Source organism: Cotesia typhae, unplaced genomic scaffold (genome assembly GCF_013202065.1).
Source record: "Cotesia typhae breed Kobodo isofemale line unplaced genomic scaffold, CoteBio_Ctyphae contig_20, whole genome shotgun sequence".
Taxonomy (NCBI): Eukaryota; Metazoa; Arthropoda; class Insecta; order Hymenoptera; family Braconidae; genus Cotesia; species Cotesia typhae.
The window spans coordinates 4,308,220-4,336,007 of NW_027423725.1; the positions used below are offsets into that span (position 1 = coordinate 4,308,220).

The following is a 27,788-nucleotide window of genomic DNA, read 5'->3' on the forward strand; positions in this document are numbered from 1 at the left end:
CCTGACGATCACACGTCCTCGGGTGCATCTAAAATTTAGTTTTGTTCAGGGTTAGAGTCGAACTAACGACTTTTAGACAACGAATAACTTAAAATAATCTACTAGTTCAGGGATCTAATCGAACAACAGAGGATAGAAGGTTGTGTATAACAAAATATCAAATTTTATGATCGCTAGTGCCAGTTGTGTTTCACGAGATATGGATTCTGGTGAATTTCATTTTCTGTAATTGCCAACAAAAAAACACATCTAAATTGCTTTAGACTCCACTGTCAGACTGGACAAGTGGTATAGAAACACATCTAAATTTCTTTAGACTCCACTGTCACACTGGACAAGTGGTATAGAAACACATCTAAATTTCTTTAGACTCCACTGTCACACTGGACAAGTGGTATAGAAACACATCTAAATTTCTTTAGACTCCACTGTCACACTGGACAAGTGGTATAGGTTTATTTGATCTAAATTACTGTCAATGCTCTTCAGTGCTTTCTACACTTAACGAGTTATTTTCGTCCTCAAGATCACTATGATCCAACTCACTAGGAACACAACTTTGCGGCATCTTTCTTAACTTATCATGACTATATTTATACGTTCTTTTGCCTCTAACTGAATTTAAAATGTATCTATCTCCTTCTAGAACCTCTGCTATTACAAATGGACCCCTAAATTTCGGATCTAATTTAGTTTGATTTCTCTCTTCATTTTTTAACAGTACAAAATCGCCAATATTAAATCTAATTACTTTAGCTTTAGTCTTATCAAATCTATTCTTATTATAAATAGCATTACTTTCGATGTTACTTATAGCTTGCTGTCTTACATTGGAGATATCTATTTCTCTTACTTCAGAGTTTTCATGCGCTAAAAATCCGTAAGGTCTTGCCACCTTACCAATGAGCAATTCTAGAGGACTAGATTTGGTAACGCGATTGGTAGTGCAATTCAAAGCCAACTGTATTTCGCCTACTGCGTCTTGCCATGAACGTCCAGTCGTTTCTACTGCGGTGAGCATATTCTTTAGAGTACCCATAACGCGTTCTACCTGACCATTTGCCCTACTAGATCCCGTAGCTATTAGGTGTAATTTAATATCTTGACTTTTACAAAAATTTTGGAAATCCTTACCAGTAAAGCATCTACCTTGATCAGCAATTACACGGCAAGGACTACCAAAAATAAAGATAGCTGATTTAAGTGCTTTTATTGTATTAAGGGAATCTATATTGCGAGTATGATACAGGTATACGTATTTTGTAAAGGCGTCAATGAGTACAATAATGTATTCTTTGGAGTCGTTCTTACCACTTAGTTTACCCGTAATATCCATATGGATAGTGTGCCAGGGTATACCGGTTTTGGGTATCGGGTGTAGCTCGGCCTGTATCTTGCCTGAATTAGATTTAGAGACTTGACAAGTATGACAGTTTTCTACAAATTTCCGCACGTACTTTGCCATCCCTTCGAACCAATAGTATTCGTATAGCTTTTCAAGGGTCTTATCCCAACCTAAGTGCATGATCGATTGATGTATATGATTAATAACGGACCATCGAAAACCTCGCGGGACAATGGGTAGACAAAGAGTCTTCCCATTCCTTTGAATTTTTCGATAAAGGGTGCCGGATCTTAATTCGTACGTCTTTAGGATATCCTCCGTATTTTCATTGTTGTGCAATTTAGAAACGATTTCCGAGATTTGAGGATCGCGACGTTGCTCTGCTAGTAACCAGTCTTCCGATATCTCTGTAAAATTAATGAGCTTCTCTTCGATCCTTTCAAAGGGTTTACAAGAGATGTTAATTGGGTTACGGGAAAAGAAATCAACGTGTGACATTCGTTTTCCCTCCCTGTAAACAATTTCAAAAGTATAGGATTGCAGAAAAGCCCACCATCTATGAACCCGGTCATTTAAATTGATTTTATTTTGGGATGCTTTTAAAGAATTACAGTCAGTAACAACTGTAAATTCTCGACCGTGTAGATAATGCCGAAAATGCCTGATCGAGTTTACTACAGCCAAGGTTTCTAGCTCGTACGAATGATACCTGGATTCGGCTGAGCTAGTCCTTTTACTATAGTATTCTACGACTCTATTGTTACCTTCTACTTTTAGCATCAGCATAGCCCCGTAACCATCGGAACTAGCGTCGGTGTGAAGTTCAATGGGATAATTAGGGTCAAAGATGATCAAGACTGGTTCGTGTAAGATGGTAATTACTTTTTGCCGGAGTGTTTCATGTTTGTCTTGCCAATCTATGTTTTTGTTGCCCGACGTAAGAGAATACAAAGGTTTCATAATCTGTGAAAACTTTGGGATGAATTTACGGAAGTAAGAAGCTAAACCGATAAATTGTCTCAGTTGTGTGACAGTAGTTGGAGCAGGTAAAGAATTCAAAGCTTGTATCTTACGCGGGTTGGGTCGTATCTCACCGTTAGTAATTTCATAACCCAGGTAAGAAATCGATGTTTTGAGGAAGGAACATTTAGCAAAATTAAATGAAAATCCTGCTTTAACGAGGATATTTAGAAGGGTTTCTAATCGCTCCAACGCTGATTCTATTGAACTGGCGATAATTAACACGTCATCTAAATAGACTACAACCCAGGAATAAGCTAAATCACCCAAAGCTTTAAGAATTTCTCTCTGGAAGACAGACGGCGCATTCTTCAATCCAAATGGCATTCTCAGGTACTCGTATTGACCATCGGGAGTAACAAAAGCTGTGAATTCAGTAGAGTTTGGGTGGATACCGATTTGGTGAAAGCCGCTAGCCATATCTAAGCTTATAAAATACTTAGCGTCACGTAACCTTGAGATTTGGTCTGAAATTAAAGGCAATGGAAATCTGTCTGCAACAGTGTTTCTATTTAACTCTCGGTAATCCACACAAAGTCTATCTGAACCATCTTTCTTTTTGACGAGTAATATAGGGCTAGAAAACGGTGAGTTGCTGGGTTTTATAATATTCGCTTTAAGCAATTCGTCAATTCTTTCACGAACAATCTCCCGTTCTTCAACACTGAGTCGATACGGTCTTCTTTGAACGGTAACATTAGGATCTATAAGACGTATTTCTAACTGACCTGTAGTAACTTCGTTTCGGGGAAAACCCGTGATAAAAGAATCTTTAACATTTTCTAAAACAGAAATTAATTTGGTTTTATCGCTGCCCGTAACGTCGGTGTTTATCTCATTAAAATTAATGTCACTAGGAACCGTTTCGCAGGTATTGACTACTTTCGTTTTACAAATAGTAAAGTGATTTTGCGTAATATTTATTTCAAAACCCTGACCCAGAATTTCACGACCAATCATTATATTATATTTTAAGTAATTATCCGGAATCACATGAAAGACTATCTCCAATGTAAAGCTATTTATACAAACGGTAGACAAAATTTGCAAGGTGCATTTGACACAATTATCTCCTATACCTCTCATTAAAACTACGTCATTGATACGTTTGCCCGAAAATTTCTTGGCAACTGACTCTTTGATTAGTGAGCACTCAGCTCCTGAATCAAAGCAAAATGGAAACGACTCACCCATATGGGTCATTGTACCCGTTGGAACATCTACGGTGCAAAAGTCCACTCGGCGTTCGATGCTTGAGTGTTGGTTACTATTGTTGTTGACGCCGGTGCTGTTGTTTTTCCTTGACGGACAGTTCGGTGCGATATGACCCTCTTTGTGGCACTTAAAACAGGTAACCTTGGTGGCGATGGATGATCGATTCCCTTCTGGGCTATGGAGATGTTTCCTCTTGTCAAGAAATAACTTTTGCGACATTCAGCTATTTTATGGCCGGGAATGCCGCAGAAAAGACATTTTATCCGTGACTCCGTAGTTTTAGAGCGTTTAGGGTCTGGATTTGACAAGTTTTCAGATGACTGAAACGGTCGCTTCTTCGCGTACGAATAAGCTCTCATTTCGTTGAGGAACTGATCTTCTGTTTTTACCTCGCTCGTAAGCGCGGTGCGTTCCACGCGGTGATCTTGAGACGTTAATCGATAGAGAACAACGCCGTTGATGATTTCCGCCATGCTTAAATTTTCCCACCTGGCTTTGAGGAGAGAGCGTAAGCGGATACCGAAAGCTCCAGTAGTCTCATCTTTTAGCGGTTGTTCGTTAAAAATTTTCATGAGTGCTGAAGCTGCGGTTTCTCTTCCCCAAAACGGGAAATAAATAGTTCCTTGAATCGGGACCAAGTTATAGTTCCTCCAACCATAACTTGAGTTAACCACTGTGCGGCGGAACCCTCTAGAGCGCTACTAAGCGCGGAAAACAATGCGCTGCCCTGCAACGGATTTTCTTCCATCATGATGGTGACAGCTGAACTCCATGCAGCCGGATCAGAGCCAGAAGTTTCTGGATTAAATCGTGGCAACGTAAATCTCCTGGTATTCGTATTAGGCTTTGGAGTGATCGACTGGATCAACTCGCGTAAAATAGCCATGTGCTCTTGCATTGATATACCAGGCGTCGATCCCACTTCTGATGTCGGATTAGCGTTGGGTTGAGATGAACTCTCGCTGCCATTATTATTGTTGGACATTTTATTGTGAATTTAATGGTACAACGTCACAGGTAATACAATTTAACAGTATGTAACTATAGTCACTTATATCAACAATCACTTATTAATAACGTACAATAACAAAGAATCACTACACTATGATTATTACTATTATTACTAGATACAAACAATTGTAGTTTGACAAACGGGGTTAATATAAACAATATCAAAGTAATTACAATATTATTAACGTTGACGTTAGGAATGATCAGAGACTTAAGTCGGAAAACGAATCCACGATCGGAAGAGCAGCAGCCCGTTCTCGTGTACTGTTCAGGAAGAACTGCCTATTACCAGAAACTGTTTTCTATCTGTAGCTCCTTCAAGTAATTACTTTTAAAATAAAAAAATACACAAGCTACGTACTGCAAATTCTAAAAATGTCTCGTCTTTTTGGTATTGCTGTCCCTTCGATCGTGGCTACGTTAGACCCGCACATGTGGTCTTTCCAACCCAAGTTGACCGTCATAAAAGGCTCCGAGAGAGTCTTACTAAACTTTCCTTAAGGGATTAAATCATAAAAATTAAAATGCTAAAGTTTATTTCTAGTTATAAACTAAAATGCTTGGGATTTTCCAACGTTCCCTTGTAAAAACCCGGCTATTGTCATCTCCGACATATATATATATATATATATATATATATATATATATATATATATATATATATATATATATATATATATATATATGTGTGTGTGTGTGTGTGTGTGTGTGTGTGTGTGTGTGTGTGTGTGTGTGTGTGTGTGTGTGTGTGTGTGTGTGTGTGTGTGTGTGTGTGTGATTGAACAGATTATGAATACAATTTTAACCGATTGGGACTGGTAAATTTTAGGAAATCTCAAAAAAACTAAAAAAAAATTTTTTTTTAATGTGGTTTTCATGGAACAACTTTTGAACAGCTTTACCGATCAATCTTAAAAACTAATCAGCTCTTAATATTAAAAAACAACGTCGATTGCCGCCAGTCCAGTCAAAATCAGTTGATTCGTTCGTGTGTTATCGTGACGAAAAAAAACTGAAAAAAAGTGTTTTTTCAGAATTTCTCCGCAATTCCGATCAAATTAAACTTAAAGTTTCTTTATGATGCTTGAAAACTTAGTCGAATGCTGCCAACCGCGTAGAAATCACGTTATTCATTCAAAAGTTATTTCGGTTTGAAAATTCGAAAAATAGTGATTTACCAAGTGTCTATCAGACTTTTGAGCTCGAAGAACTCAAAAGCATACAAAGGCTATTTCTTTGAGCTCAAGGAGTTTAAAATAGCACACAAATTGTATTTGTGAGCTCAAAAACGTCATAAGTGCAATTTCAAGCGTCTAGGTATGGAATTGGCGGGAAGTTGCAGAGATAGCCTTCAGGGTCAACCGTTTTCCTAATTTTTTTTTCAGTGTAGTTTTTAAAATTATGTAAAAAATTATTTCATACATTGCCTAATGCCCTTTCGAATAAAAATGATTTTGTAAGTTCTTTTTCAGCATAGTCACGTTCAGCTCCAAGAAGTACAGCAACATCAACCATATATTTTTTGTAACCCTTCACTATTTTATTTTCCAAACCATTAATCAGCAACTGAGGATCTAATTCCAATCGAGGTTTATCTACCTATAATAAATGATAAAAAATATTTTCTTTGCTTAAAACCTTTTCAAGGCTCAAGATGACTCAACTTACCTCTATCACTGGTATAGAATTATTTTTTAAATCCACAGTAATGTCGATGCTGAAAAGATAGTCAAAAGAATATCCTAACTCACGCAGCGTGTAGGTCGCTTTAGTCCAACTGAAATCGTCTTCTTTCCATTCACTTCCTTCTAATACCGGCCATCCTCCTAATTTATTAAATTTATCTTTCAAAGGGTTTAATCCATTTTCCTCAATAGCAGCTGTAATAAGACTTAACATTAACACATCATTACTCAATAGTTATCGAAAAAAACTTACATTCATTCATGCAAATGTCGTAAAAAGTTTTAACAAGTTGTAGACGTTTGGGCAAATTTGATGGAAGCTTTTGAACAATCGTTGTCAATTGTTCTAGCACTTTGTCTTTCAAAACAGTTATAGCACTCACTTCATTCTTATCATCATAAATGTTAGTGTTTTTTATGAAATTACCACATGCGAATTTATAAAAATTATCGCACGGGTTTATTGTTGCATCCATGTAATTGAGAACTCTTGATGCTAAAATAAAATCGTGTAATATACTATTATTAGCAAATATCATGAAAAATTTCTTTAAAATAATTTGTAAGATATATTTTTAGGAGATATTTGAAAGTATAGACCTTTCTTAAAATAACTGTTATGTAAAACATTTTTTTTTATAACTTTTATCTTTTCTAAATAATATTAAAGACCGTCATAATTTTTCGTTGTCCGTAGACCAGATAAGAAAATAACTCGAGTTCATGTCCCTTACTTAGATGCTCAGTCTGAGACCTCAATGCATTTAAGATTATAAAACCGGAACAAACAAATAAATGGAGTTTAAACATTAGGAAAAATATCCAGAGAGTTCAAAGGTATTTCTTAAATACATTGTGGCACTCGAACTCAGACTGGGAAATTTTTATCATTATATTCTCATTACTGTCCAAATATTAGGCATAGAAGATAAAATAGTATGAGTCAAAAAAAATAATAATTTTATGATAATAAACAAAATTTCTTAAACAATCTTTTACAATAAATTTAGTTAGATAATGTCTTGAGAATAATAAATAATTCAAGGTAAAAATAATAAATAAAAATTTCAAATTGAACAATTAGTAAATGTTAAAAACCAATAGTAAATAAATTAAAAGTTACAAATTAATTATTAAAAATAATTGACTAATTGTTTATTAAAATTTTTATCGATCACAAAAAAAATCATCCGATTATTGATAAAATCGTTCGAAGAAATTGTTTAAATATTAAATTAATTTAAGAAATGTTAATATTTAAAAATTTTCATATGTTAAACAACAAGTAACATTAAGATCTCTGTGTGCATTTGTGTGTGTATAGATGCGCCTATACATTAACATAAGTGTACCAGTAAGTGTATCGTTGTACAATGTGTAGGAGGTAAAATCATACAAGTATAATAGATAACTTGTGATCTATACTTGTACATCAATATACGGGGAAACCGCCACTGCAGCATTTTTCCGACACATCCGAAGAGAGGGTAAGAGTCCCCGAGCCTCCGGTGATAATTGGTTATTCAATTCTCCCTCTAATTGACAACGGAGGGCCCGTAAAAATCTCGGACCCGGGAAGCTGCTGGGTGTTCGCTTCTTCGTGCTTTGACCTATCTAGTGTTAACATCATCAATAGATTACGACTAATTCTGTTTTTTTTATACAACCAATTGTAAAATAAAGTAAAGTTGTGAAGTGAATTAAATTAACGAAAAGTAAAAGAACAAGATTCACCAATTGTACCAGGTAAAATTTAAAATTACTAATTTGTAAATTTTAACATTTTGAAACCGCATTGTATGAAAGAAAATATTAGATTTCACCTTTTTGTATTATTTGTAATTGTTGCGGAATCATTCAAACCTTCCCGCAACAAACTGGTAGCACCGAGGCGCCGCTACACAAGCGCCCTCGGGTGTCCTACCTCAACTCAACTGGCTCACCGGCAAGCAGCCATACTCCTCATAACACGTGCTAATTGTACAGCGTACACACGCATTTACCGTGACCAGTGCATTTCTTTGTGTATTTACAAAATCATCAAGCTCATCCACTCAACTTTACTGAAGCCAACTACAGCATCGCTACTCATCTTTATTCACCAGCAATCATTGGCAACTCAGGTACAATTAAGTATTTATTGTAAATCATCTGAGATCACTTTATCACAACCTATACTCTCATGTTCCCTCTCTCTCTTACTCATTGTCACATGGCTACCCATGTGTCGCTCTTTCTCATACATATGTATAGCAGCCACCTACACTTTCCACCTAGCAACAATCACGTGTTACAATTGTTAATAGAAATTCGTCATCCTGCGGCAAAATCAAATGCCGCATTGCAGATGTTGCTTGGTGGGGATTGGGGGTGACTGCTACCTGCTCTTGGGCCTGTCGGCCAGTCTGTGTTCAACAACCTGGGCTCCATCTCGCATCCCGAGACCCACGTAATCAATTAAGCTCATTATTGTTAAGGCTCATTCGCTCACACTGTGAAAGTTAATTATATTGTTAATTGAATAATGATCCAGTGACTCCAAATTATACAGCTCACCCAACTAAACATTACCCATATTTATCGCTCATAATTGCTAGTGTTAATTATATTGTAAACTAATTAACAGTTCAATTGAAGATCAAATTTCTACAACTCATGCTCAGTCTAATTAATATGCATTAATTAATACAACTCAATTAAACTCAACAACGCGTACTCATGAATTAATGTAATAATTCAAGATCATAATAAGTGTTCAAAGTGCTCAATATTTGTGAACTACTCAAACTCTGTACAACCAAAACTACGCCTGTGATTAATTTTAGAATAAATACTATTATAACCACGAATGTGTCTCCTTCATCTTTTAACACCTAGTCCCGGCAAATAAATATTTAATGTTAAGACAATTATCTTACAGTAATGAATTTATAATTTAACCAATTTTTAGTTTAAATAATATACTTATTAAATTTACCTAACGAACTATTTATTCAATCAAACCTATCATTCTCAATAAATTAAAACTCGGAAGTTCCCGGTCTATTAGCCTAACACGCTAGAACCAAATACGGAAACTTTTAATTATTTCAAATGTAAAATTAATTAATTATCATAAATTAAATAATTTTTACATAACAAACGATATTAAATTCAAATAATCTGTTCTGCCTTGAGAATTGATAAAAAATAAGACTTACCAGTTTGATTGCATTCTAAAGTACGACAAATATTTTCTGAAACTTCAACCACAGATGTAATTTAATTAATTTGACAATAAATCGATTCACAATAGAATATTAAAAAATATCTTACTTTTTACGGTCGGAAATCCATCACATGTAGAAAATTGAATGATTAAAAAGAATATTAACCCTTGTTTGAAAAGCATATTACAATTTTGCTGAATTAATTTTCTTAAAAAAAAAAAAAAAAAATGTTATCTTTTATTATAGAAGGAATTTCATATTTGAATTAGTATGTGAAGTTATACTTACTTTATTATTTTTAGCGCTATACTCCAAGTTTTGTCACTTGAGCTACCGTAATATAAAAATGAATATACTGTTTGTTGCAGCAGTAACTGAAGAACTAACAAAAAAGTTGAAAATATTACTTTAGTTAAGGTATGAATGAGTAATTTATGAGACGTAGTTATATTGCATTTTAACGATAATACATCATTCATAGATTTGGAGAAAAATGAAAGTCATTTACCTATTGACTTGACATTTTAGGATTTGGACAATGATTTTGAAATTTTTAGTCTTTATGATAATTTGAGTATATATTCCCGGATATTACATTACAATATATAGATAAGTTCTAAAATTCATTATCTTAATTACTTTTCATTATAGTTAGGTGTCTTAAGGTATATAGTTGATACACGATGAATAGGTAGTAGTATTGCTTCCTTTCTTACTTGTTAGTGCTTCTTTTCTGACAAACTATGTGTTTGCTTGTTGTCTCTCATGATCATTTTTGTTTATTAATAATCTCTAGAAAACTATAGGATCAGAAATTCTCAAATTTTTCAGAATGGTTACAATATTCTATGAGTTATAAGTTTTTTATAAAAATCTGACTGCCCATTGGAAAAAATATAAAAATGATCGATATATTCTCACTCTTCTCCAATATCGTCTGTACAAAAAATATCATTTTTAATTCCAATTATCTCGCATTTAGTAAGATCAATCGATTTCAAATTTTGAGGTATATTTAAATATCATTAATGAGTGTACGAAAATTTAGAATTTCTTGACATTATATGACCTTGACGCAACAACTATACCTTAAGTTCATTTAACTTGTTAGATATGCAAGTCAATAGAATAGTTGTAAAATTTTTATCCGAGTTTATTATTTTGAATTTTGAGTCAACTCAACATTTAACATGAATCAGAACTAAATTCTAAATGATTTGCCTAAAAAAGTCTTTCCTATCAATAAAATAATTATAATATTTAGGACACGAGGGAACCAATATAATAATTTTTAATTTTTAAAACTAAATTTTATCCATCATTTTAAGGGGTTACATGAGTTTCACGGTTTCAAAAAATCGATATTTTTTTTTGTCTTATTAAATTCCACAACATCTCGAGAATATAGTCCTAAAGTTTCAAATCGATCCGAATAATAGCTTCGGAAATACAGTTTTAAAAAGTTGCGCACTCTAGGCGCTGTTGTCTTGTCACTCAAAACTTAAAACGCATTTTTTTCTGAACTATGTTTTCAAAGACGGTACCCAAGATTTCTCGAGAACTACTCAACCGTTCTTGATGAAATTTTAAACAGGTCTTCGAGATATAATTTACAAGGTCTTGAACGAAAGATTTTTCTTTTAACTTCCCGCTAAGAAAATTGAAAATTTTCAAAAGTTGAGAAGTTATTGGTTTTACCCCGTTTTTTCGAAAATCGAGTTTTTAACGGATGTCAACGTTTTGAGGTCCTAGGAAGCTTTCCCGAATGTTTCCGCAATGATGTCCGTACGTCTGTATGTGTATTCGTACGTGTGTACGTGCGTGCGCGCGCGCGTGTGTTTGTGTGTGTTAAAACTAGTCAATTTTGCGAAATGTAAAAAAAAACTGCAAAAAAAAATTTTTTTTAATGTGGTTTTTTTGGAATAACTTTTGAACGGCATTATTGATCGATTCCAAGAACTAATCAGCTCTTAACATCAAATCATCTCGTCGATTGCCGCCAGCCTGATCGAAGTCCGTTAATTAATTCGTAAGTTATCGTTAACGAAAAAATATCGAAAAAATCGTTCTGCTTTTACCATCTTGATTAGTTCTTTTGTTTTTTTTATTTCTGATTCTTTGTCTATTGAGTACTTTTTTTTGTAGCCTATGTAATATAGTAAGTAGTTCAGATTTGTTTTTTTGTAGCTTTTTTATTCGCAAGTTAAAAAAATTTCAGGACAATATTTTGTGGTTTAAATTTTGGTACAACTTCTTCTATTAATTTTACTATTGTTTGTGATAAATTACTTATGTAGTTATCTATTTCGTCAATATCTAGATTTTTGTCATCAGAAATTATTTCTTGATATTTTTGTTGCAAGTTACGGGAGAATTTCGGCCACTTGGTTGCTTTGTAGTTGAAACGGTGTTGTTTTGTTTTGTCGTTAGAGTATTCTTGATCATTGGAAAGTTTAGCTGTAAATCCAAGAGCTAGATGGTCGCTGTCATAAGGCTCCCTGTTGAAAAACTCCAATAAGATCCCATCAAAAGCGACAAAAGCCACTTAGAAACCAATAAAATTTATGGATTTCTAAGTGGCTTTTGTCGCTTTTGATGGGATCTTATTGGAAATTTTAAACAGGGATATGTCTTGATTTTATTATCCTCAAGATCAATTAGTTGTAGATTCGTAATGCAGATGTCGAGATAGGTTTGGCTATCTGGTCTCGATGGAGTGCTCGTTGTAAATTTTTGTGCTCCGAATTTGGATGCATCATGGATCTCCCATTTCCTTAGATATTTATGACAGTCGTTGTCGTCGTGGTCGCCCCATTCCTTGCATCTGGCGTGAAGTCGCCTGCAATAACATATCCGCTTTTGTCGATTTCGATTTTTAGCTTGTAAAACAATTGGTTGAGTCATCTGTAAAGATAGTTTTATTATAATTGGTAACATATGAGCTGATAAAATATATGTTGTTAAAATACTTCCTATCGGTATGCAAGTTTATTATTGTGTACTTTACTAATTCATTGTTCAACTTGATATTGTTCTAAATTGATAGATTTAGATTTTCTTGATTTGGCTTTATATCAACACTTTTTTTTGCGGGTTTGGTGTCTAGTGTTTTTAAAATCTTCTTGCATTTTCTTTCAATATTTATTGAATTAATTCTCGTTCCAGAGTTCCCTTTGAGAGCTTTAGGAGTTTGAATGGATAGTCGCTTTCTTTTCATATTTACACTAGCGCCTGCTGACGCCATCTTGGCTGTCGGTTTGTTGGCCATTGTCTCACACTTATTTTTTATTGTCTCAATTTGTATTGTTTTTGTTACAAATTAAACTAAAATAATTATTGCTTACTTAGGCTTTATTAATGTTGTTGTGATTTTTTGGTTTATTCATTCTCGATTCTCTGCTAGATATTTTATAAGAATAGTAGTCACTCATGACTCATGCACTGCGATAGTTCAACCATCATGGCTCCAATAGCAATATGTTTTTTTCCCTGTACATTATGCACCTAGGGAGGAAGTCGGATATTTCAAACCGCGTAGTGTTATCTCCCAAGCCGAAGACGAGCGAAAGTACGATAATCATTAATCTTATAAATAACTGTTTTAATTAAAAACTTACACTTCAAATTTTAATACAGCATAACATTAACATACCCGAGTTAGTTTTGAGCACGAAGGCTAGATAGAAGGAGGACGCTCGCTATACTGAAGCCACAGCCTAAAAATTGGATCCAGACAACAAAGCGCGCTGCTGTTGCAAAGGTCCCCATAGATTTAAATGATTTAAAATTCAAATAAAACCTCTAGTGATATGTTTTTAAATATCAAATTTTAAGTATTCATATTTTCTTTATCAAGAGAACAACAATTATTAATAAAATTTAATTTTTTAAAATAATAATAATATTAATAAAAATAACATTAAATAATAATATTTAATTTTTTAATATTTTGTAACCGTGGGGTTTTCCCAGGTCCAGTTAGCTACCCCTTTCCTCTTTAGAAAGGGCGCCACTGGGATTTTAGACACGGTGTCCCAGAAACCGGGGAAGCATGAGAGGATAAAGACAGGGTCGTGAGAAGTCCGAGAAAGGCTGTAAATAAACTGAGAAAAGAACTAATTATAAAAATAAAATTGATTTATTTCACCAAATCTACAAACTTAATAATTTCCTTAAAACTAACTTAATTGTGAGAACCTCTCACCTACGTTGACCCTTGCCAATTTATTCTTATAACCTAAACTAACTTAATCGTGAGAACCTCTCACCTACGTTGGCCCTTGCCAATTCTTCTTACAAATAAATAACCAATTTTCTTAACCTCGTCACTCCGACGGAATATCCCAATATCTTAATTTCCTCGTCAACCTGACGGAATACCATACAATACCAACTAATTACCTCGTCAACCTGACGGAATACCAATTAACATAATTTACCTCGTCAACTTGACGGAATACCAGTTAAAACCTATTCCCGACTGTGCCCCCGACTCGGGCGTCTACGCAGCGGTTTCCTAACTTAATCCGTTGTACCCCCGACTCGGGCGTCTATACAACGTTTCTAAATACTCACTAAATTCCATACAAAATCGTCCACCGGACGCTAACTTAATACACACTTTCTCTAATTACTCAAATTTCTTCGAATTACTAATTATCTAAATTCCTTGAGTTTTACGCTTAACATTTCTAATACAAAATACCAAATTCACTAATTTAATTCATTACCAAAATTTCTCAACTAAAATTATTCAATTAAATTCATAAACTATTTTTTGACAATTTTCCCTTAATAATTTACTTATTCTCAATTTTCATCAAACTACATAATTAAAATTGTTTCATTAAATTTAGCCAACCGGCCTTAATTTATATTCTCACAATTTCCAAGAATTTAACACACAACTATAAATGACCTTTATTCTGAACTACGCACTTTTCCGAAATTTCCAAATTTTCTAAACTAATTGTCAACTAATTTTGAATATTTATAACAAAAGACCGAATTTATTTTAATTAATTTCTTGATGACAGTTAATTGATAATTATTCTTAATTCTATTTTCTTAATTTCTAAATGACCTTGGCAAACTTAACCCGATTGGAATTTGAAAATTATGTATAGACTATTCGAGACGCTTAATTTTAATTTCAGTAAAACTTATATTGGTCAATTCAGCCTGATTGAAATACAAGGGCCTAAATAACCAATTTACCTGAAGTTCCAATTATTTCAGCCAACGATGGAATTATCCCAGAGCAAGTGAAATTTAGCCAACAGCACTTCCTTCAGCTTCTCGAGTCCGTAAATTTCTTTTCCTCGTCTATTCGATCACGGTTATTTCTCGTACAAATTTTCTGTAAAAGCCGATAAATAAATAATGGATCAATTATAAATTCGTCAGCCTAAAGGCCTGACTGGATGAAATTTTTTTCCCAAGGAATTAAAATATAACAGCTCGCTTCGTTCCTCTTTCGTGAAGCCTCGAGCAAATTTCTACTTACGTTATTTTGATGGTAAATCACTGAGCACTGTACAACCACAAGTCTCGTCCGCCAAAAGGTGCTGTTTTGGTGCTCACCGGCTCTTTTATAACCTCTCTATCAGGTTCTCGAATTTTCCCATTATCTCGTTCCCGCTTAGATTTTCTGGGGAACCGCGGTGGGGACTTAGCGACCCGTACGACCCGGTGACGAGTCTTACAACTAGCTACTCACCCTCAGAAGGTACGGAGTAGTCCCTACTCACCGCAACAAGATAACAGTGACACTAGCCACGCGCGGAAATTCAAATTCCCTGTCACACTCCCCCCTGCCAGACTGTCACCAAGGGCGTATGCATCGCGAAGGCCTGACCTCTAAGGATAGGATATAGCCATGGATTAAAATCGCTGGAAGAAACAAATTAGAAAACAGCCCTTTATTCAGACAACCACTGTTAATACAATCGGTCATCATCCGAGCTAGGATGGATGTTCAGTACATCGTCTGACTCCCATCCAGAGTCCGCTGCGGACTCATCCTCCTCCTCGGCCAAGTCCAACCCGAACACTTCCATGTTGGCCCAATCGGGGCCCCTTTCTCGGTTCTTTCTCTTCTTCTTTTGCTTCCTTTTCTTCTTCTCCTGGTGTCCTTGGGTGTATCCACCTGGAGCAGGAGGACCTGGGGCCTGAACGTAAGTTTTAGCCAGTCCCTCTGCTATAGGCATTGGCGCTGATGACTCCGCTTCAGGAGAAACCGGAAGAGCTCGGGCCTCATCCTGCCAGCCTGCCAATTTTGGAATACGCTCTGGTGTCTCCCCTGGACAAGGCTTCTCCGCAGATGGACCCTCCGCATCAGGGCGAGATGGTCCGTTCCTCAAGAAATTTCGTGCCGAAACTGTACCATGAGCTAGATGCCTACATAAGTTTCGTAATCTTTCTGGGCTAGCATCGGGTCGCTCCAACCACTCCTGCAACTTCCGCTTCCTATATTGGCGATGTTTTTGCCCCTTAGTAAGCCGTTTACTAGGACCAGCGACGGGCTCTTTTAGTGGAACTAGAGTCGACGGTGGTGACTTTTCTTCAAGCATCTCAGTGGACCTCGTTCCTGAACTTATCGGTGGGGCATCTGCCTGAGTATCGGGTAGCCTTGCGGCCTGCTCCGAATCCTGGCATACAGTGATTACCAAATCACGAAACGGCAATCGTTCCACTCTCGGCTCAGTTGGACCTGGAGCAATTGATCTGCTCGGAGGAATCACTGGACCAAGTCTATCAAAGACTGACCGGCCAGTGAGTACATCTCTTCCCTCTGGAGGTTCACTGATTACGCCGATCTGGAACGAACCAGATCGAACCCTGATGGCTCGACGCGCTACTCCATATGCCCGACCAAATCGGGGCACTTCCCGGCGACTGACCAATCGTCTCATCACCTCAGCTCTGCCAGCCCCTCTAGACCGGCGTCCTTGTCGCTCCATCTGGAAAAAAAATTAATGTTAGCAAATTCCGATGTAGCATACTTTAACTTCTTAATTAGTCGTCTTCTGAGCTAGCCTATCACTTCTACGAGGAATTTTCAGATCTGGAGTATAATGAAAGCCTGCGGATTTCCCTGATTCGTTAACTAGTTCAACAACTAATGGACTAACTACCCTAGAAATCGTAGCCGGACCAAGATATTTATTCCCCAGACTAGCACTATAACCCTGAGCTTTATTACTAAGCTTCCTATTCGGATAGTAGACTTTATCCCCGACCTGAACTTCCGGTATCGACCTAGCCTGATTGTAATATCTAGCCTGTCTTTCACTTTCTCTTTGCATATTGCTCTCAATCTTATGCCTAAGCTCATCTAGGCGAGCAACCCGCTGTTTCCATTCATCCTGGTCCAAATCAAGGTCTCCTAATTCGGACTCAGTCAAATTCCCAGATAGACGGGGTTCTTGGCCATGGACCAAAAAATACGGGGAAAGCTTCAGCGCAGCATGATATGAACTGTTATGGGCTAACTGGAAGTCCCCCAGGTGTTCATCCCACTTGGACTGATCCTTATTAATGTATGCTCGAATCATGGGCTTTAAAGTCCTATTTATCCTCTCTACTGGATTGGCCTGCGGGTGAGCGACTGCTAAGGGAGTAAATTTTACTCCCGTAGTTCTTAGATATTTCTTAAGCGTATCATTAACGAATTCTCTGCCATTGTCCGTTATTAAAAATAGCGGATACCCTCTCAAAGAGAAGGTACGCTTTATCGCATCAACAACCGTAGCCCCAGTATGACGACGTAATGGGTGTAGTTCCACAAATCGGGTGTACAGATCCTGAATCACCAATACATACTGGTTTCCTTTCCGGGACCTGGTAAACGGGCCTGTAATATCCGCAGCTACTACGGCCCAGGGCCGGATAGGTTGTCTGGTCTGCATCGGAGCTTTAGACGAAGTTTGTTTGTATTTTACTCTTTTGCATACTTCGCATGTTTCAACAAACTCGCCGACATCTTGGTACATCCCGGGCCAGTAGTACCGTACTTTGATACGCTCATACATCCGATCGCGACCCAAGTGCGCTGCATCAGGATCCTCATGATTCCTTCTCAGAACATCGGGTACTTCTGAGTCCTTCAGGACCAATTTCCAAGCCGTCTCATCCCCGACAATTGATTTTAAAAGATCTGGGCGATGGAAATTCAGACGGTCATCTATTATTCGCCAGTCAGGAAAATTTTCTGGGTTCCTTCGGACATTGTTGAGTTTCCTTTCATACCAATCCGCTAACTGGAGTTGAAGACAGCCAGTATTACCGAGGCCTTTCTTCACCTCCAGCCAGTCTTCCGGGTCTTGATCCTCATACATCCGGGACAAAGCATCTGGACCTTCGTTTTCGGTCCCCCTGCGATGTTCAATGTTGATCCGGTGAGAGAGGAGTTCTATTGCCCATCTTGCAAGCCTACCATTGGGATCACGCAAGGAGTGTAGCCATTTCAACGACGCGTGATCGGTCACGACTGTAAATGGGGCACCCTCCAAATAACAGCGGAGTTTGCGCACTGCCCAAACTACCGCCAAGCATTCCTTTTCGGTAGTAGTATATCTAGTCTCAGCACCCCGAAGTGGTCGACTGAGGCAGATAATCAAGTACTCCTTACCGCTATCCAGATCCTTTTGCACCAGGAATGCTCCCAATCCAGTGTCACACGCATCTGTATATAGGTAGTATGGAAGTCCCAACTGAGGAATAGCCAGTGGACGAGCGTCCACCAAGGCCTGCTTCAACTGTTGAAAAGAATGCTCCTCTTGCTCTCCCCATTTCCACTCTGAGTTCGCTCCTGTTAGTTTATTCAGCGGCCCTTGTGCTTTTGCTACATCTTGTAAATGGCGATGATACCAATTTACAAGACCCAGAAAACTGCGTAGCTGTTTACGATTTGTTGGTCGAGGAAAATTGACGACTGGAGCTATCTTCTCCGGGTCAGGATGAAGACCATCCCTGTTAACAATAAATCCTAGAAACTTAACCTCTGGGCGGCAGAATTTCGATTTATCCGGGTTAATCAGCAAATTGGCCTCTCTGAATACTTCGAAGACCAAACTCAGGATATTTTTATGCTCTTCCAAGGTGGTACTGATGACAATCCAGTCATCCAAGTACGCAAAGACTTTATCCAACCAGTCCATAGGTAGAGATCTTTCTAACAGCTTTCGGTGAAAACGTTCCTTCAGCTCATCCATAGCCTTTTGGAACGTACTAGGGGCTCCAACCAAACCATAGGGCATCCGCAGCCACTCAAACTGGCCTCGTCCTTCCACAGAAAAAGCGGTAAGGGGAATGGACTCGGGAGCCATGCAGATTTGGTGGAAAGCTTCCTTTAAGTCCATAGTGCTGATCCATATTGCTCCATGTAGAGCACTCAATATCCGCAGCATGTTGGGTAGCGGATGAGCTGGAGGTATGGTGACCTTGTTTATAGGCCTATAATCTACACAAAACCTCCAAGTGTTATTAGCCTTGGATACCATGACTGGAGAGCACGACCATAAGCTACAGCTCGGTCGGATGAACTTTTTCTCCAAAAGCTCGTCAATCTGTTTATTAAGTTCTTCATTTACTACTGGACTCCTCCGATATGGCCTGATCCTTACAGGAACGGCCTCGGGTTTTAATATTATTTCATGCTCAACAATATTGGTAAGTCCTTGGGTTGGTAAGTCCTTGAATTTCTCCAACTCGCATCTAAGAAACTCCTGGAAACCCTGATCTGGTTCTGTGGAAATTCTAACACAGACCGAGAGTCCTTCTTTACAGGAAACCAACTGGAATGGGTGAAACTCTGGACTTCCGCTGAACTGCCAGGTCCTATTCTTGCTGTCAATTATCACTCCAAATTGGAGAACAAAATCCATACCCAGGACTATAGGGTGGCTGAGATCTTCTAGGACACTCAGATACTGTTCTCCAGCAACAGAGCCGATCTGGATGATAAATGGCGCTCCACCTTGACTTTTACACCGAGTGCGATTCGCCAATAAAATCCCTCGTTTCTGAGTCTCGTCTGCCCTGAGCTCTCCTGAAGCAAGTTCCTGAATATTGTCATATATCTTGCTATTGATATACGATCTTTCACTGCCAGTGTCCAAAATACCGCTCAGAGTAACTCCAAATATCCACAATGGCACAGGGATCCTAGCCGTAATACTTGGAGGCCTAGGACCTGTTCCTGGAATAAAAATTTTTCTCTCTGCCAACTTATAGTTGATCTTATTTATCAAAGATCCACCCTGAAGTATTCTCGGGATGAAAGCTGCTCTAGATGTCATTCCTGGTGTATTATTCGGGGCCTGTTGGTCCGAAACCCAGCCACCAGGGCCTGTATTTTGGGACCACAGCCGAGTCTTGTCATCTTCAACTTCAAAACCTGGGTCCAGTTCATCTTCCCATAAGGTTTCGGGTTCATTGTCTTCCTGATGAACTTCTAAAGAAGATAGATTACAGTTAATATTTATTTTAGCATCAGTATTAATTATAGAAAAACCAGGATCTTCAAATACCCTCAGAACCTGCTGAAGAAATTCTGGTTGATCTTCTGGTAGATCATCTTCAACCCAGGAGATAAGTTGATTAATGCTGCCTGTATCAGCAGACACTTTCGTAGTTGATGTTGGTGGGCCTACTTCAGAGCGAGGTAGCCGATTGCCTGTCCTGGTTCTGAGCAGCCAGATGTCTCATTCGGTAACTGGTCATTACTAGACCCCAATGTTGCTCTTTTAGTGACCTGGACCGACGGGGAATTCGGGACAGGTGAGGTCAGTTTTTGCTTCCTCTTCAGTCCGAGATTCACTTTTATGCTCACTAGGTTTTGGACTTTTTGAGAACTCTTTGAGCGGATGTCGTTCGACAACAATGGACAATTTTGTCTGGTGTGACCAATCTCGAGGCAGTTATTACATATGTCCTGTCTGGGATTAGTACAGGTATCAAAAGAATGTCCCAGGCGACCGCAGTTATAACATGGTCTAGGAAATCTCGGGGACTGGGGCCTATAAGGCTGTCGATAATAATTCTGGTTAGCTCTTACTCGAACCCCATACTTATTATTGTATGATGTGGTCGGTGATGCTAACGCGTTGCAACCTCGTAATTCCGACTCTTCCTCCTGGTAATCATCTTTCTCAAACTCCTGCTCCATTGTCCCAAATCTAGGTTTATCCTGGAATTTTACAGATTTTAGAGTCTGAAAAGGCTGCGTAGCCTCTCCAAGGCACCTCGTGGCTTCGTGTAGAGCGTTCACTAGATCTTCATAGGAAAAAACCGGCCTGGAGAAAACCAGATTTCGTAGTTCATCTGTTAGGTGGTTTCTAATATTTGACACCTGATCCTCTATAGGTGGTGGATTCATCATTGTCAAATATTTCTGCTGAACCTTTAACACAAACTCTGTAACGTTCTCTCCAGGTTTCATCCGCAGTTTACCGATATCGTGTATGATTTGATAATCTGTTGACGCGCTTCCTAAGGCCTTACGAAATTCTATTTTGAATTGCATATAAGATCCCCATCGCTCGTAGTTGTTATCAAACCAGCGTGCCGGAGTTCCACGTAGCATATATCCCATGGAGCCCAGGATTTCGTCCTCTGTCCAGCCCTCGCGGTGTGCTCTGCTCTCCACTGCTCGGAGAAATTCTTCGGCCGAAATTCCATCTTGTGGGAAGATCAAGTTACCCACCTTCAAGCTTGATAAAATGTCCTTCCGCCTTCTTTCGTGCAGGAAATACCTGGTGCCAATGTTTGGGCTTTGGTATTGACTTTGGAACGGAGGTGGAGCCATCCCCGGCCCTGTGTTTTGGCCTTGGGAGTGTTGGCCTGGACCTCGTCCAGAGTGGTCTTGATTATGAACCGCAGAGTCGCCTCGTGTGTATGTTCGTTGTTGACCCTGGGACAGTTGAAGCTGATTTAGTTGCTGTTGCAGGTAATTGATCCTCTCTGCTAAAGGAATCGTTTGGTCATCCTCAATCCTGACCCTGTTATTCTCCGATTGATTTCTTAAACTAGGCGGTGGAACCGTTCCTTCCCCCCCTGCCAAACCTTGACCCGGAGGGGCCAGGGTTGTACCACGCAGCTGAAGATCAGTAGCGTTGAAATCAACCGGTGAACGTGACCACCCCGAATTGTCACGACTGTCAAACTTGTTCATCAGCTCACGTTGGGATTGAAGTATCTCCTCCAGCATATGCGACAAACGACCAATGACAAGAGAATTTTCTTCGTTTATTGTCCTTTGGTCCGTGCCCATTTGTCTAACCGCATCTGATGCTCGATCCATACGGTTGAAAATTCTCTGCATATCTGGGGTTACTACCGTTTCGTCTGAGCGATGATCCACTGGAGGTTCAAAGTAATGTTCATTGTTCTGGACAGCGCCTCCAGCCAGAGTACTCTGTCGGCGTAACTCACTATAGGCCTGTGAGGTGTGCTGACCCATAGAACTCTCAGCAATTCTACTACTCATCGTAGTTATAATCGTCGAGGTCGTAGTTGTTGCTGTTGTCAACGTTGGGGTTAGTGAGTACATGTCTGTCGAGCCTGGGTTAGCCATGGCATTATACCGGCCTTGCCCGCAGCCTGCAGACTGTATACGTCTGTCCGGTGTATCATTATTATTTTGATTGCTCATAATTGACTCACTAAGTAATACAAAAACAAATTTTATTAAAGCTTGACAAAAGTTGAATTTTCTCAATCGACTATTTTGAGTGCAATTAAATAAACTTAATCCCTCAAGGTATTTTAAGTAGATAGAATATACTGCCTTGACGAAAATTTTAAAATTATATTCAAAATTACTTTCTAAAGAAATTTTTCAGAGGATTAGTACACAATGAAACTTTTGCTAGATTTACTCTAAGCTTGTAGCTAAAATTTTCCAATACTTATTTTCGGTCTTTGAATTCTAATTTTATTTGTCGCCAAATTTATTTTTAAATTTCTAATCTCTAAAATATTTTATTTTTCACTTTTACTTTTACCAATATTACTTTCTTTAATCCCTAACTTATTCGGTTTTTCTCTTCTATTTTTATTCACAACTAAAATTTTCTAATCTCTTCTTTCTACTTATTTTCTTTAATTTTCAACTAACTAGATTTTTTTTCAAAAATTTTTCTCAGAAAATTTGTAACCCTTCCCAAACTTCTCAGGGGTTGTTAGAGTAGTTGGGCGCCAATGTAACCGTGGGGTTTTCCCAGGTCCAGTTAGCTACCCCTTTCCTCTTTAGAAAGGGCGCCACTGGGATTTTAGACACGGTGTCCCAGAAACCGGGGAAGCATGAGAGGATAAAGACAGGGTCGTGAGAAGTCCGAGAAAGGCTGTAAATAAACTGAGAAAAGAACTAATTATAAAAATAAAATTGATTTATTTCACCAAATCTACAAACTTAATAATTTCCTTAAAACTAACTTAATTGTGAGAACCTCTCACCTACGTTGACCCTTGCCAATTTATTCTTATAACCTAAACTAACTTAATCGTGAGAACCTCTCACCTACGTTGGCCCTTGCCAATTCTTCTTACAAATAAATAACCAATTTTCTTAACCTCGTCACTCCGACGGAATATCCCAATATCTTAATTTCCTCGTCAACCTGACGGAATACCATACAATACCAACTAATTACCTCGTCAACCTGACGGAATACCAATTAACATAATTTACCTCGTCAACTTGACGGAATACCAGTTAAAACCTATTCCCGACTGTGCCCCCGACTCGGGCGTCTACGCAGCGGTTTCCTAACTTAATCCGTTGTACCCCCGACTCGGGCGTCTATACAACGTTTCTAAATACTCACTAAATTCCATACAAAATCGTCCACCGGACGCTAACTTAATACACACTTTCTCTAATTACTCAAATTTCTTCGAATTACTAATTATCTAAATTCCTTGAGTTTTACGCTTAACATTTCTTTAATACAAAATACCAAATTCACTAATTTAATTCATTACCAAAATTTCTCAACTAAAATTATTCAATTAAATTCATAAACTATTTTTTGACAATTTTCCCTTAATAATTTACTTATTCTCAATTTTCATCAAACTACATAATTAAAATTGTTTCATTAAATTTAGCCAACCGGCCTTAATTTATATTCTCACAATTTCCAAGAATTTAACACACAACTATAAATGACCTTTATTCTGAACTACGCACTTTTCCGAAATTTCCAAATTTTCTAAACTAATTGTCAACTAATTTTGAATATTTATAACAAAAGACCGAATTTATTTTAATTAATTTCTTGATGACAGTTAATTGATAATTATTCTTAATTCTATTTTCTTAATTTCTAAATGACCTTGGCAAACTTAACCCGATTGGAATTTGAAAATTATGTATAGACTATTCGAGACGCTTAATTTTAATTTCAGTAAAACTTATATTGGTCAATTCAGCCTGATTGAAATACAAGGGCCTAAATAACCAATTTACCTGAAGTTCCAATTATTTCAGCCAACGATGGAATTATCCCAGAGCAAGTGAAATTTAGCCAACAGCACTTCCTTCAGCTTCTCGAGTCCGTAAATTTCTTTTCCTCGTCTATTCGATCACGGTTATTTCTCGTACAAATTTTCTGTAAAAGCCGATAAATAAATAATGGATCAATTATAAATTCGTCAGCCTAAAGGCCTGACTGGATGAAATTTTTTCCCAAGGAATTAAAATATAACAGCTCGCTTCGTTCCTCTTTCGTGAAGCCTCGAGCAAATTTCTACTTACGTTATTTTGATGGTAAATCACTGAGCACTGTACAACCACAAGTCTCGTCCGCCAAAAGGTGCTGTTTTGGTGCTCACCGGCTCTTTTATAACCTCTCTATCAGGTTCTCGAATTTTCCCATTATCTCGTTCCCGCTTAGATTTTCTGGGGAACCGCGGTGGGGACTTAGCGACCCGTACGACCCGGTGACGAGTCTTACAACTAGCTACTCACCCTCAGAAGGTACGGAGTAGTCCCTACTCACCGCAACAAGATAACAGTGACACTAGCCACGCGCGGAAATTCAAATTCCCTGTCACAATTTCATTATAAATAATTATCAATTTATTATTTTCATTGTAATTTAGAGTCATTGATGGTCTTTGGAGTTTTTTTATCGAGGTTTTTGTGATGGAAAAAAGTTGCGAATAACTTAAATGAATATAATCTTTATTATAATAAATAATAATTAACATTATTTAATTAATATAACAAGAATTATTAAAGATAGGAACAGAGTAAAATATAAATTTTCATTTTTTCGCGAACTTGCGCATACGTTTCGTCATGATTTACCGATTGTTGACATTTCTATTAAAAAAATCTGTCAAAAAATGGCCTCTCATAACAATAAAGTTATTTATAATTTTTATCATGAATTCTTTGCGATGTTCTTCACATCCAAGGATAGATAAATCTTCAAGATGTGAAATTTTTTCCAAAATTTGGAACATTGTATTTGATGTAAAGTTTTTTGTTCCCACTATTGTTAATACCTGAGCCTCTAATTGTTTAATTAACAAGAATAAAGCATCACTTGGATAAATTAAATTCCCGTCGCTCATTTTCTCAATTAGTTTGTCACGTTCGGTCGGATGTGAGGCAGTTAACATTTCTTTACAGTCTAAACACTTAGTAAAACGACTAACTTTCCTTGCCATAAATCCTGCAATGTATGAAACGACATGATCACTAGTGTGCGTAATGTCATAATCATGATCTAAATTAATTATATCGTCGTTTAAAATGTTCCATCTATCACCATTTTCAGAGGTATTATTTGGTAACGGTATCTCAGGCGACTTATCATTATAACTATCCAATATTTTAGGAGCAATCGATTGTACTCATATAAAAATTGTAAAGCCTTCTCAAGATGCTGTAGATTATTGTAATCGGAAAAAATATTTTTCTATAAATCTTCAAGCAGTAGTTAATTCTAATATGAAGTTTACTAATATTTATTGTGGTGAGCCAGGATCTTTACATGATGCTCGAGTTTTTCGAAGATCACCGTTATATGATGAGTCTTACAATAATAAAGAAAATGTATTTCCAAATAATACTTTTCTAATTGGAGATTCTGCATATCCATCGCTATCATGGCTTGTTCCACCATTTCGACATAATGGTCACTTGACCCCTCAACAAAGAGAATTCAATTATTTGCATTCATCTACACGAATGGCAGTTGAAAAAGCTTTTGGACAATTGAAAAGTCGTTATCGATGGATTAAATTCTTTACTGAGTACAGAGATTTATCATTTGTATCCGAGGTCGTTACAGCAGCATGTATTTTGCACAATTATTGTATCGACGAACATGACAATTTTGATAACTTAAAAGACGATAATATACATGTCGGGATAAATTTAGAGAAACACGGTTATGAGGAACAATATCAAAATAATAATAATAATAATGATAATGATCGTAGAATGGTATTATTCAGAGAATTGTTTCCAGATGCTCAAGTTGCATAAATTCAAAAGAAAATATATCTATACTTTCCGATACCAATTGTATATTGAACTGTAAAAATTAAATTGTAAAAATCAACGATAAAAAATTGACATTTATTAAATAATTAATTTACTGTTGTAACTAAATTAAACAAATTTCACAATTGTGTAGTTATGATAATACTTAACAACATACAGAAGTGGAAACTGAAAATAAAAAATTTTTAAATATATTATTTTATTGGTTTTTGCATGTAATTATAAACTTTTAAGTACAACAAAATCTTAATCATAGATTTTAATATAAAGTATTTGTTTCGACATGTTAAAATAAACTTTTTAGGTACAACAAACTCTCAAACATAAATTTTTGGTAGTTTAATCAAACTCTTCACTGTCGGTACAATTTTTTAATAGTTTTTTTAGAAGCTCACATTTCTATATTTAAGCAGTCTTTATGCTTCTTTTCATTAAATTTTAGTTTTTCAGTAGCAACATCTCTTTTAACTTGCATTTCAGTTTCACGAACATCGATTGCTTTTTTTTTTAAATTCATTTCTTTCTCTTTCATTTTTAAGTATTTAGTCATTTTCTCATCTCTAGCCTTCTGGTTTTCTTGAATATTTTCCAAAATTTCAATACTTTGAATGCGTTGCTGGTTTCTTGCAGTTTTTTTAACGTCTGCAATCGGAGTTGTTTTGAGTTTTGGAGACTTATTAACTGGTGGTTGATTCTTTTCGCTGGATATAGCATCTATTTTTAATTTTTTACTCATACTAATGTTCTTTGATCCGATTATATCATGCTTCCTTTTTTTTTTTTCATCTGTAGTAAGTATCGAAGAAAATAATGTACTTGAAGTGGAAACCTTTTTCTCTTTATGAAAAATTTCTTCGAATTGCTCATAATATTCAAATTTCATATGAGCTCTTCCACTTTTATTGTTATTGTCGATAAATTCTTTATATTTGTTATATAAGCGATTAAATTTCCACTTAACCTGATCTGCTGTTACCTGTACAACCATAAATTAATGCTTATAATGAAGATTTCTAATCGACAAAACTATCAATAGTTCAATGTACCTTCAGCATTAATGATATTAAGTATATCTACCTGTATACGTAATTCTTTTAAGTCTTCGGATATTTTCTTCCACACCCTTGATTTCTTGCCGATATCCGTAAGCATCTGTAAATTTGCTTCGTATAGGCTAAGCAATGCCATCGTGGCTTGCTTTGTCCACACAGCATCTGAAATATTAAGAAACACAACACACAATTATTATTTAATTAAAGCTTCAAAATCTAATGTACAGTCTACAAACCATTGTTAAGGAAAATTAAAAAATTAATTAAATTCTTACTTTTCTTAGGATTACTCTCCTTTTGAAAATCTACAGATTGACTTAAGTCTTCATCACTTTCAATAAATGCAGTGTAACCTAAAATATACAAATAAAACTCTTAATTCTAATCAGTAGATATCTTATTGATAAGAAAATTCAACATTTTCAAACATTGAAAAGTTCATTAAAATATAAAAATTATTTATTCAGCTGTAGTTGAAACATTCAATGTTAAGCATTATGCGGCATACTGCAGCAACGCTTCGCACAGTCGAGCACTCTCAAAAGTAGTGTTTTCGCTTGATGCGTGCAATGGATACCAACTCAGTGACAGAAAATTAACAAGTGTTTTTTCTTTAAGTTGACATTGATCGGATTGTTTTATTTATATTATCTTTAGTAATATTATTTATTGGTGACAAAATTTTTAGAGCTTTCATTGCGTTGTAGGTTTTTGAAAATAATCAAAGTT

At 36.8% G+C, this 27,788-nt stretch overlaps 2 protein-coding genes across 4 annotated transcripts in view; both read right to left on the reverse strand.

Moving 5' to 3' along the window:
• LOC141538023 (neprilysin-2-like) overlaps nt 1-10,864 on the reverse strand; it is a 45,548-nt gene extending 34,684 nt beyond the window's left edge. Inside the window, exons 1-7 of one of the 3 annotated variants that reach the window (XM_074259277.1) lie at nt 9,774-10,864; nt 9,592-9,692; nt 9,477-9,518; nt 6,530-6,772; nt 6,260-6,471; nt 6,014-6,190; nt 5,474-5,603 (exon numbers count right to left, since the gene is read on the reverse strand). In XM_074259277.1, the coding sequence (XP_074115378.1) occupies nt 5,565-5,603; nt 6,014-6,190; nt 6,260-6,471; nt 6,530-6,772; nt 9,477-9,518; nt 9,592-9,692; nt 9,774-9,964 (1,005 nt within the window). In that variant the 5' untranslated portion in view covers nt 9,965-10,864 and the 3' untranslated portion in view covers nt 5,474-5,564. Of the gene's footprint in view, nt 1-5,473; nt 5,604-6,013; nt 6,191-6,259; nt 6,472-6,529; nt 6,773-9,476; nt 9,519-9,591; nt 9,693-9,773 lie in introns of those variants that run through there. The other 2 variants (XM_074259278.1, XM_074259276.1) reach the window with 2 other exon arrangements.
• Nucleotides 10,865-26,306: 15,442 nt separating this feature from the next.
• On the reverse strand, nt 26,307-27,556 carry LOC141538247 (uncharacterized). Its single transcript, XM_074259626.1, has 3 exons — nt 27,335-27,556; nt 27,085-27,221; nt 26,307-26,983 (listed from the first exon to the last, which is right to left on the reverse strand). The coding sequence occupies exons 2-3, from the start codon at nt 27,193-27,195 to the stop codon at nt 26,399-26,401; spliced, it is 696 nt and encodes a 231-aa protein (XP_074115727.1). The 5' UTR covers nt 27,196-27,221; nt 27,335-27,556; the 3' UTR covers nt 26,307-26,398.
• Nucleotides 27,557-27,788: the final 232 nt, after the last annotated feature.

Excerpts from the sequence above, each read along its gene's own strand:
- LOC141538247 (XM_074259626.1), bottom strand. The coding sequence starts at position 27,195 with ATGGCATTGCTTAGCCTATACGAAGCAAATTTACAGATGCTTACGGAT. Across the intron at positions 26,984-27,084 it reads TAAAAGAATTACGTATACAG|GTAACAGCAGATCAGGTTAA; the intron begins GTAGATATACTT and ends ATGGTTGTACAG.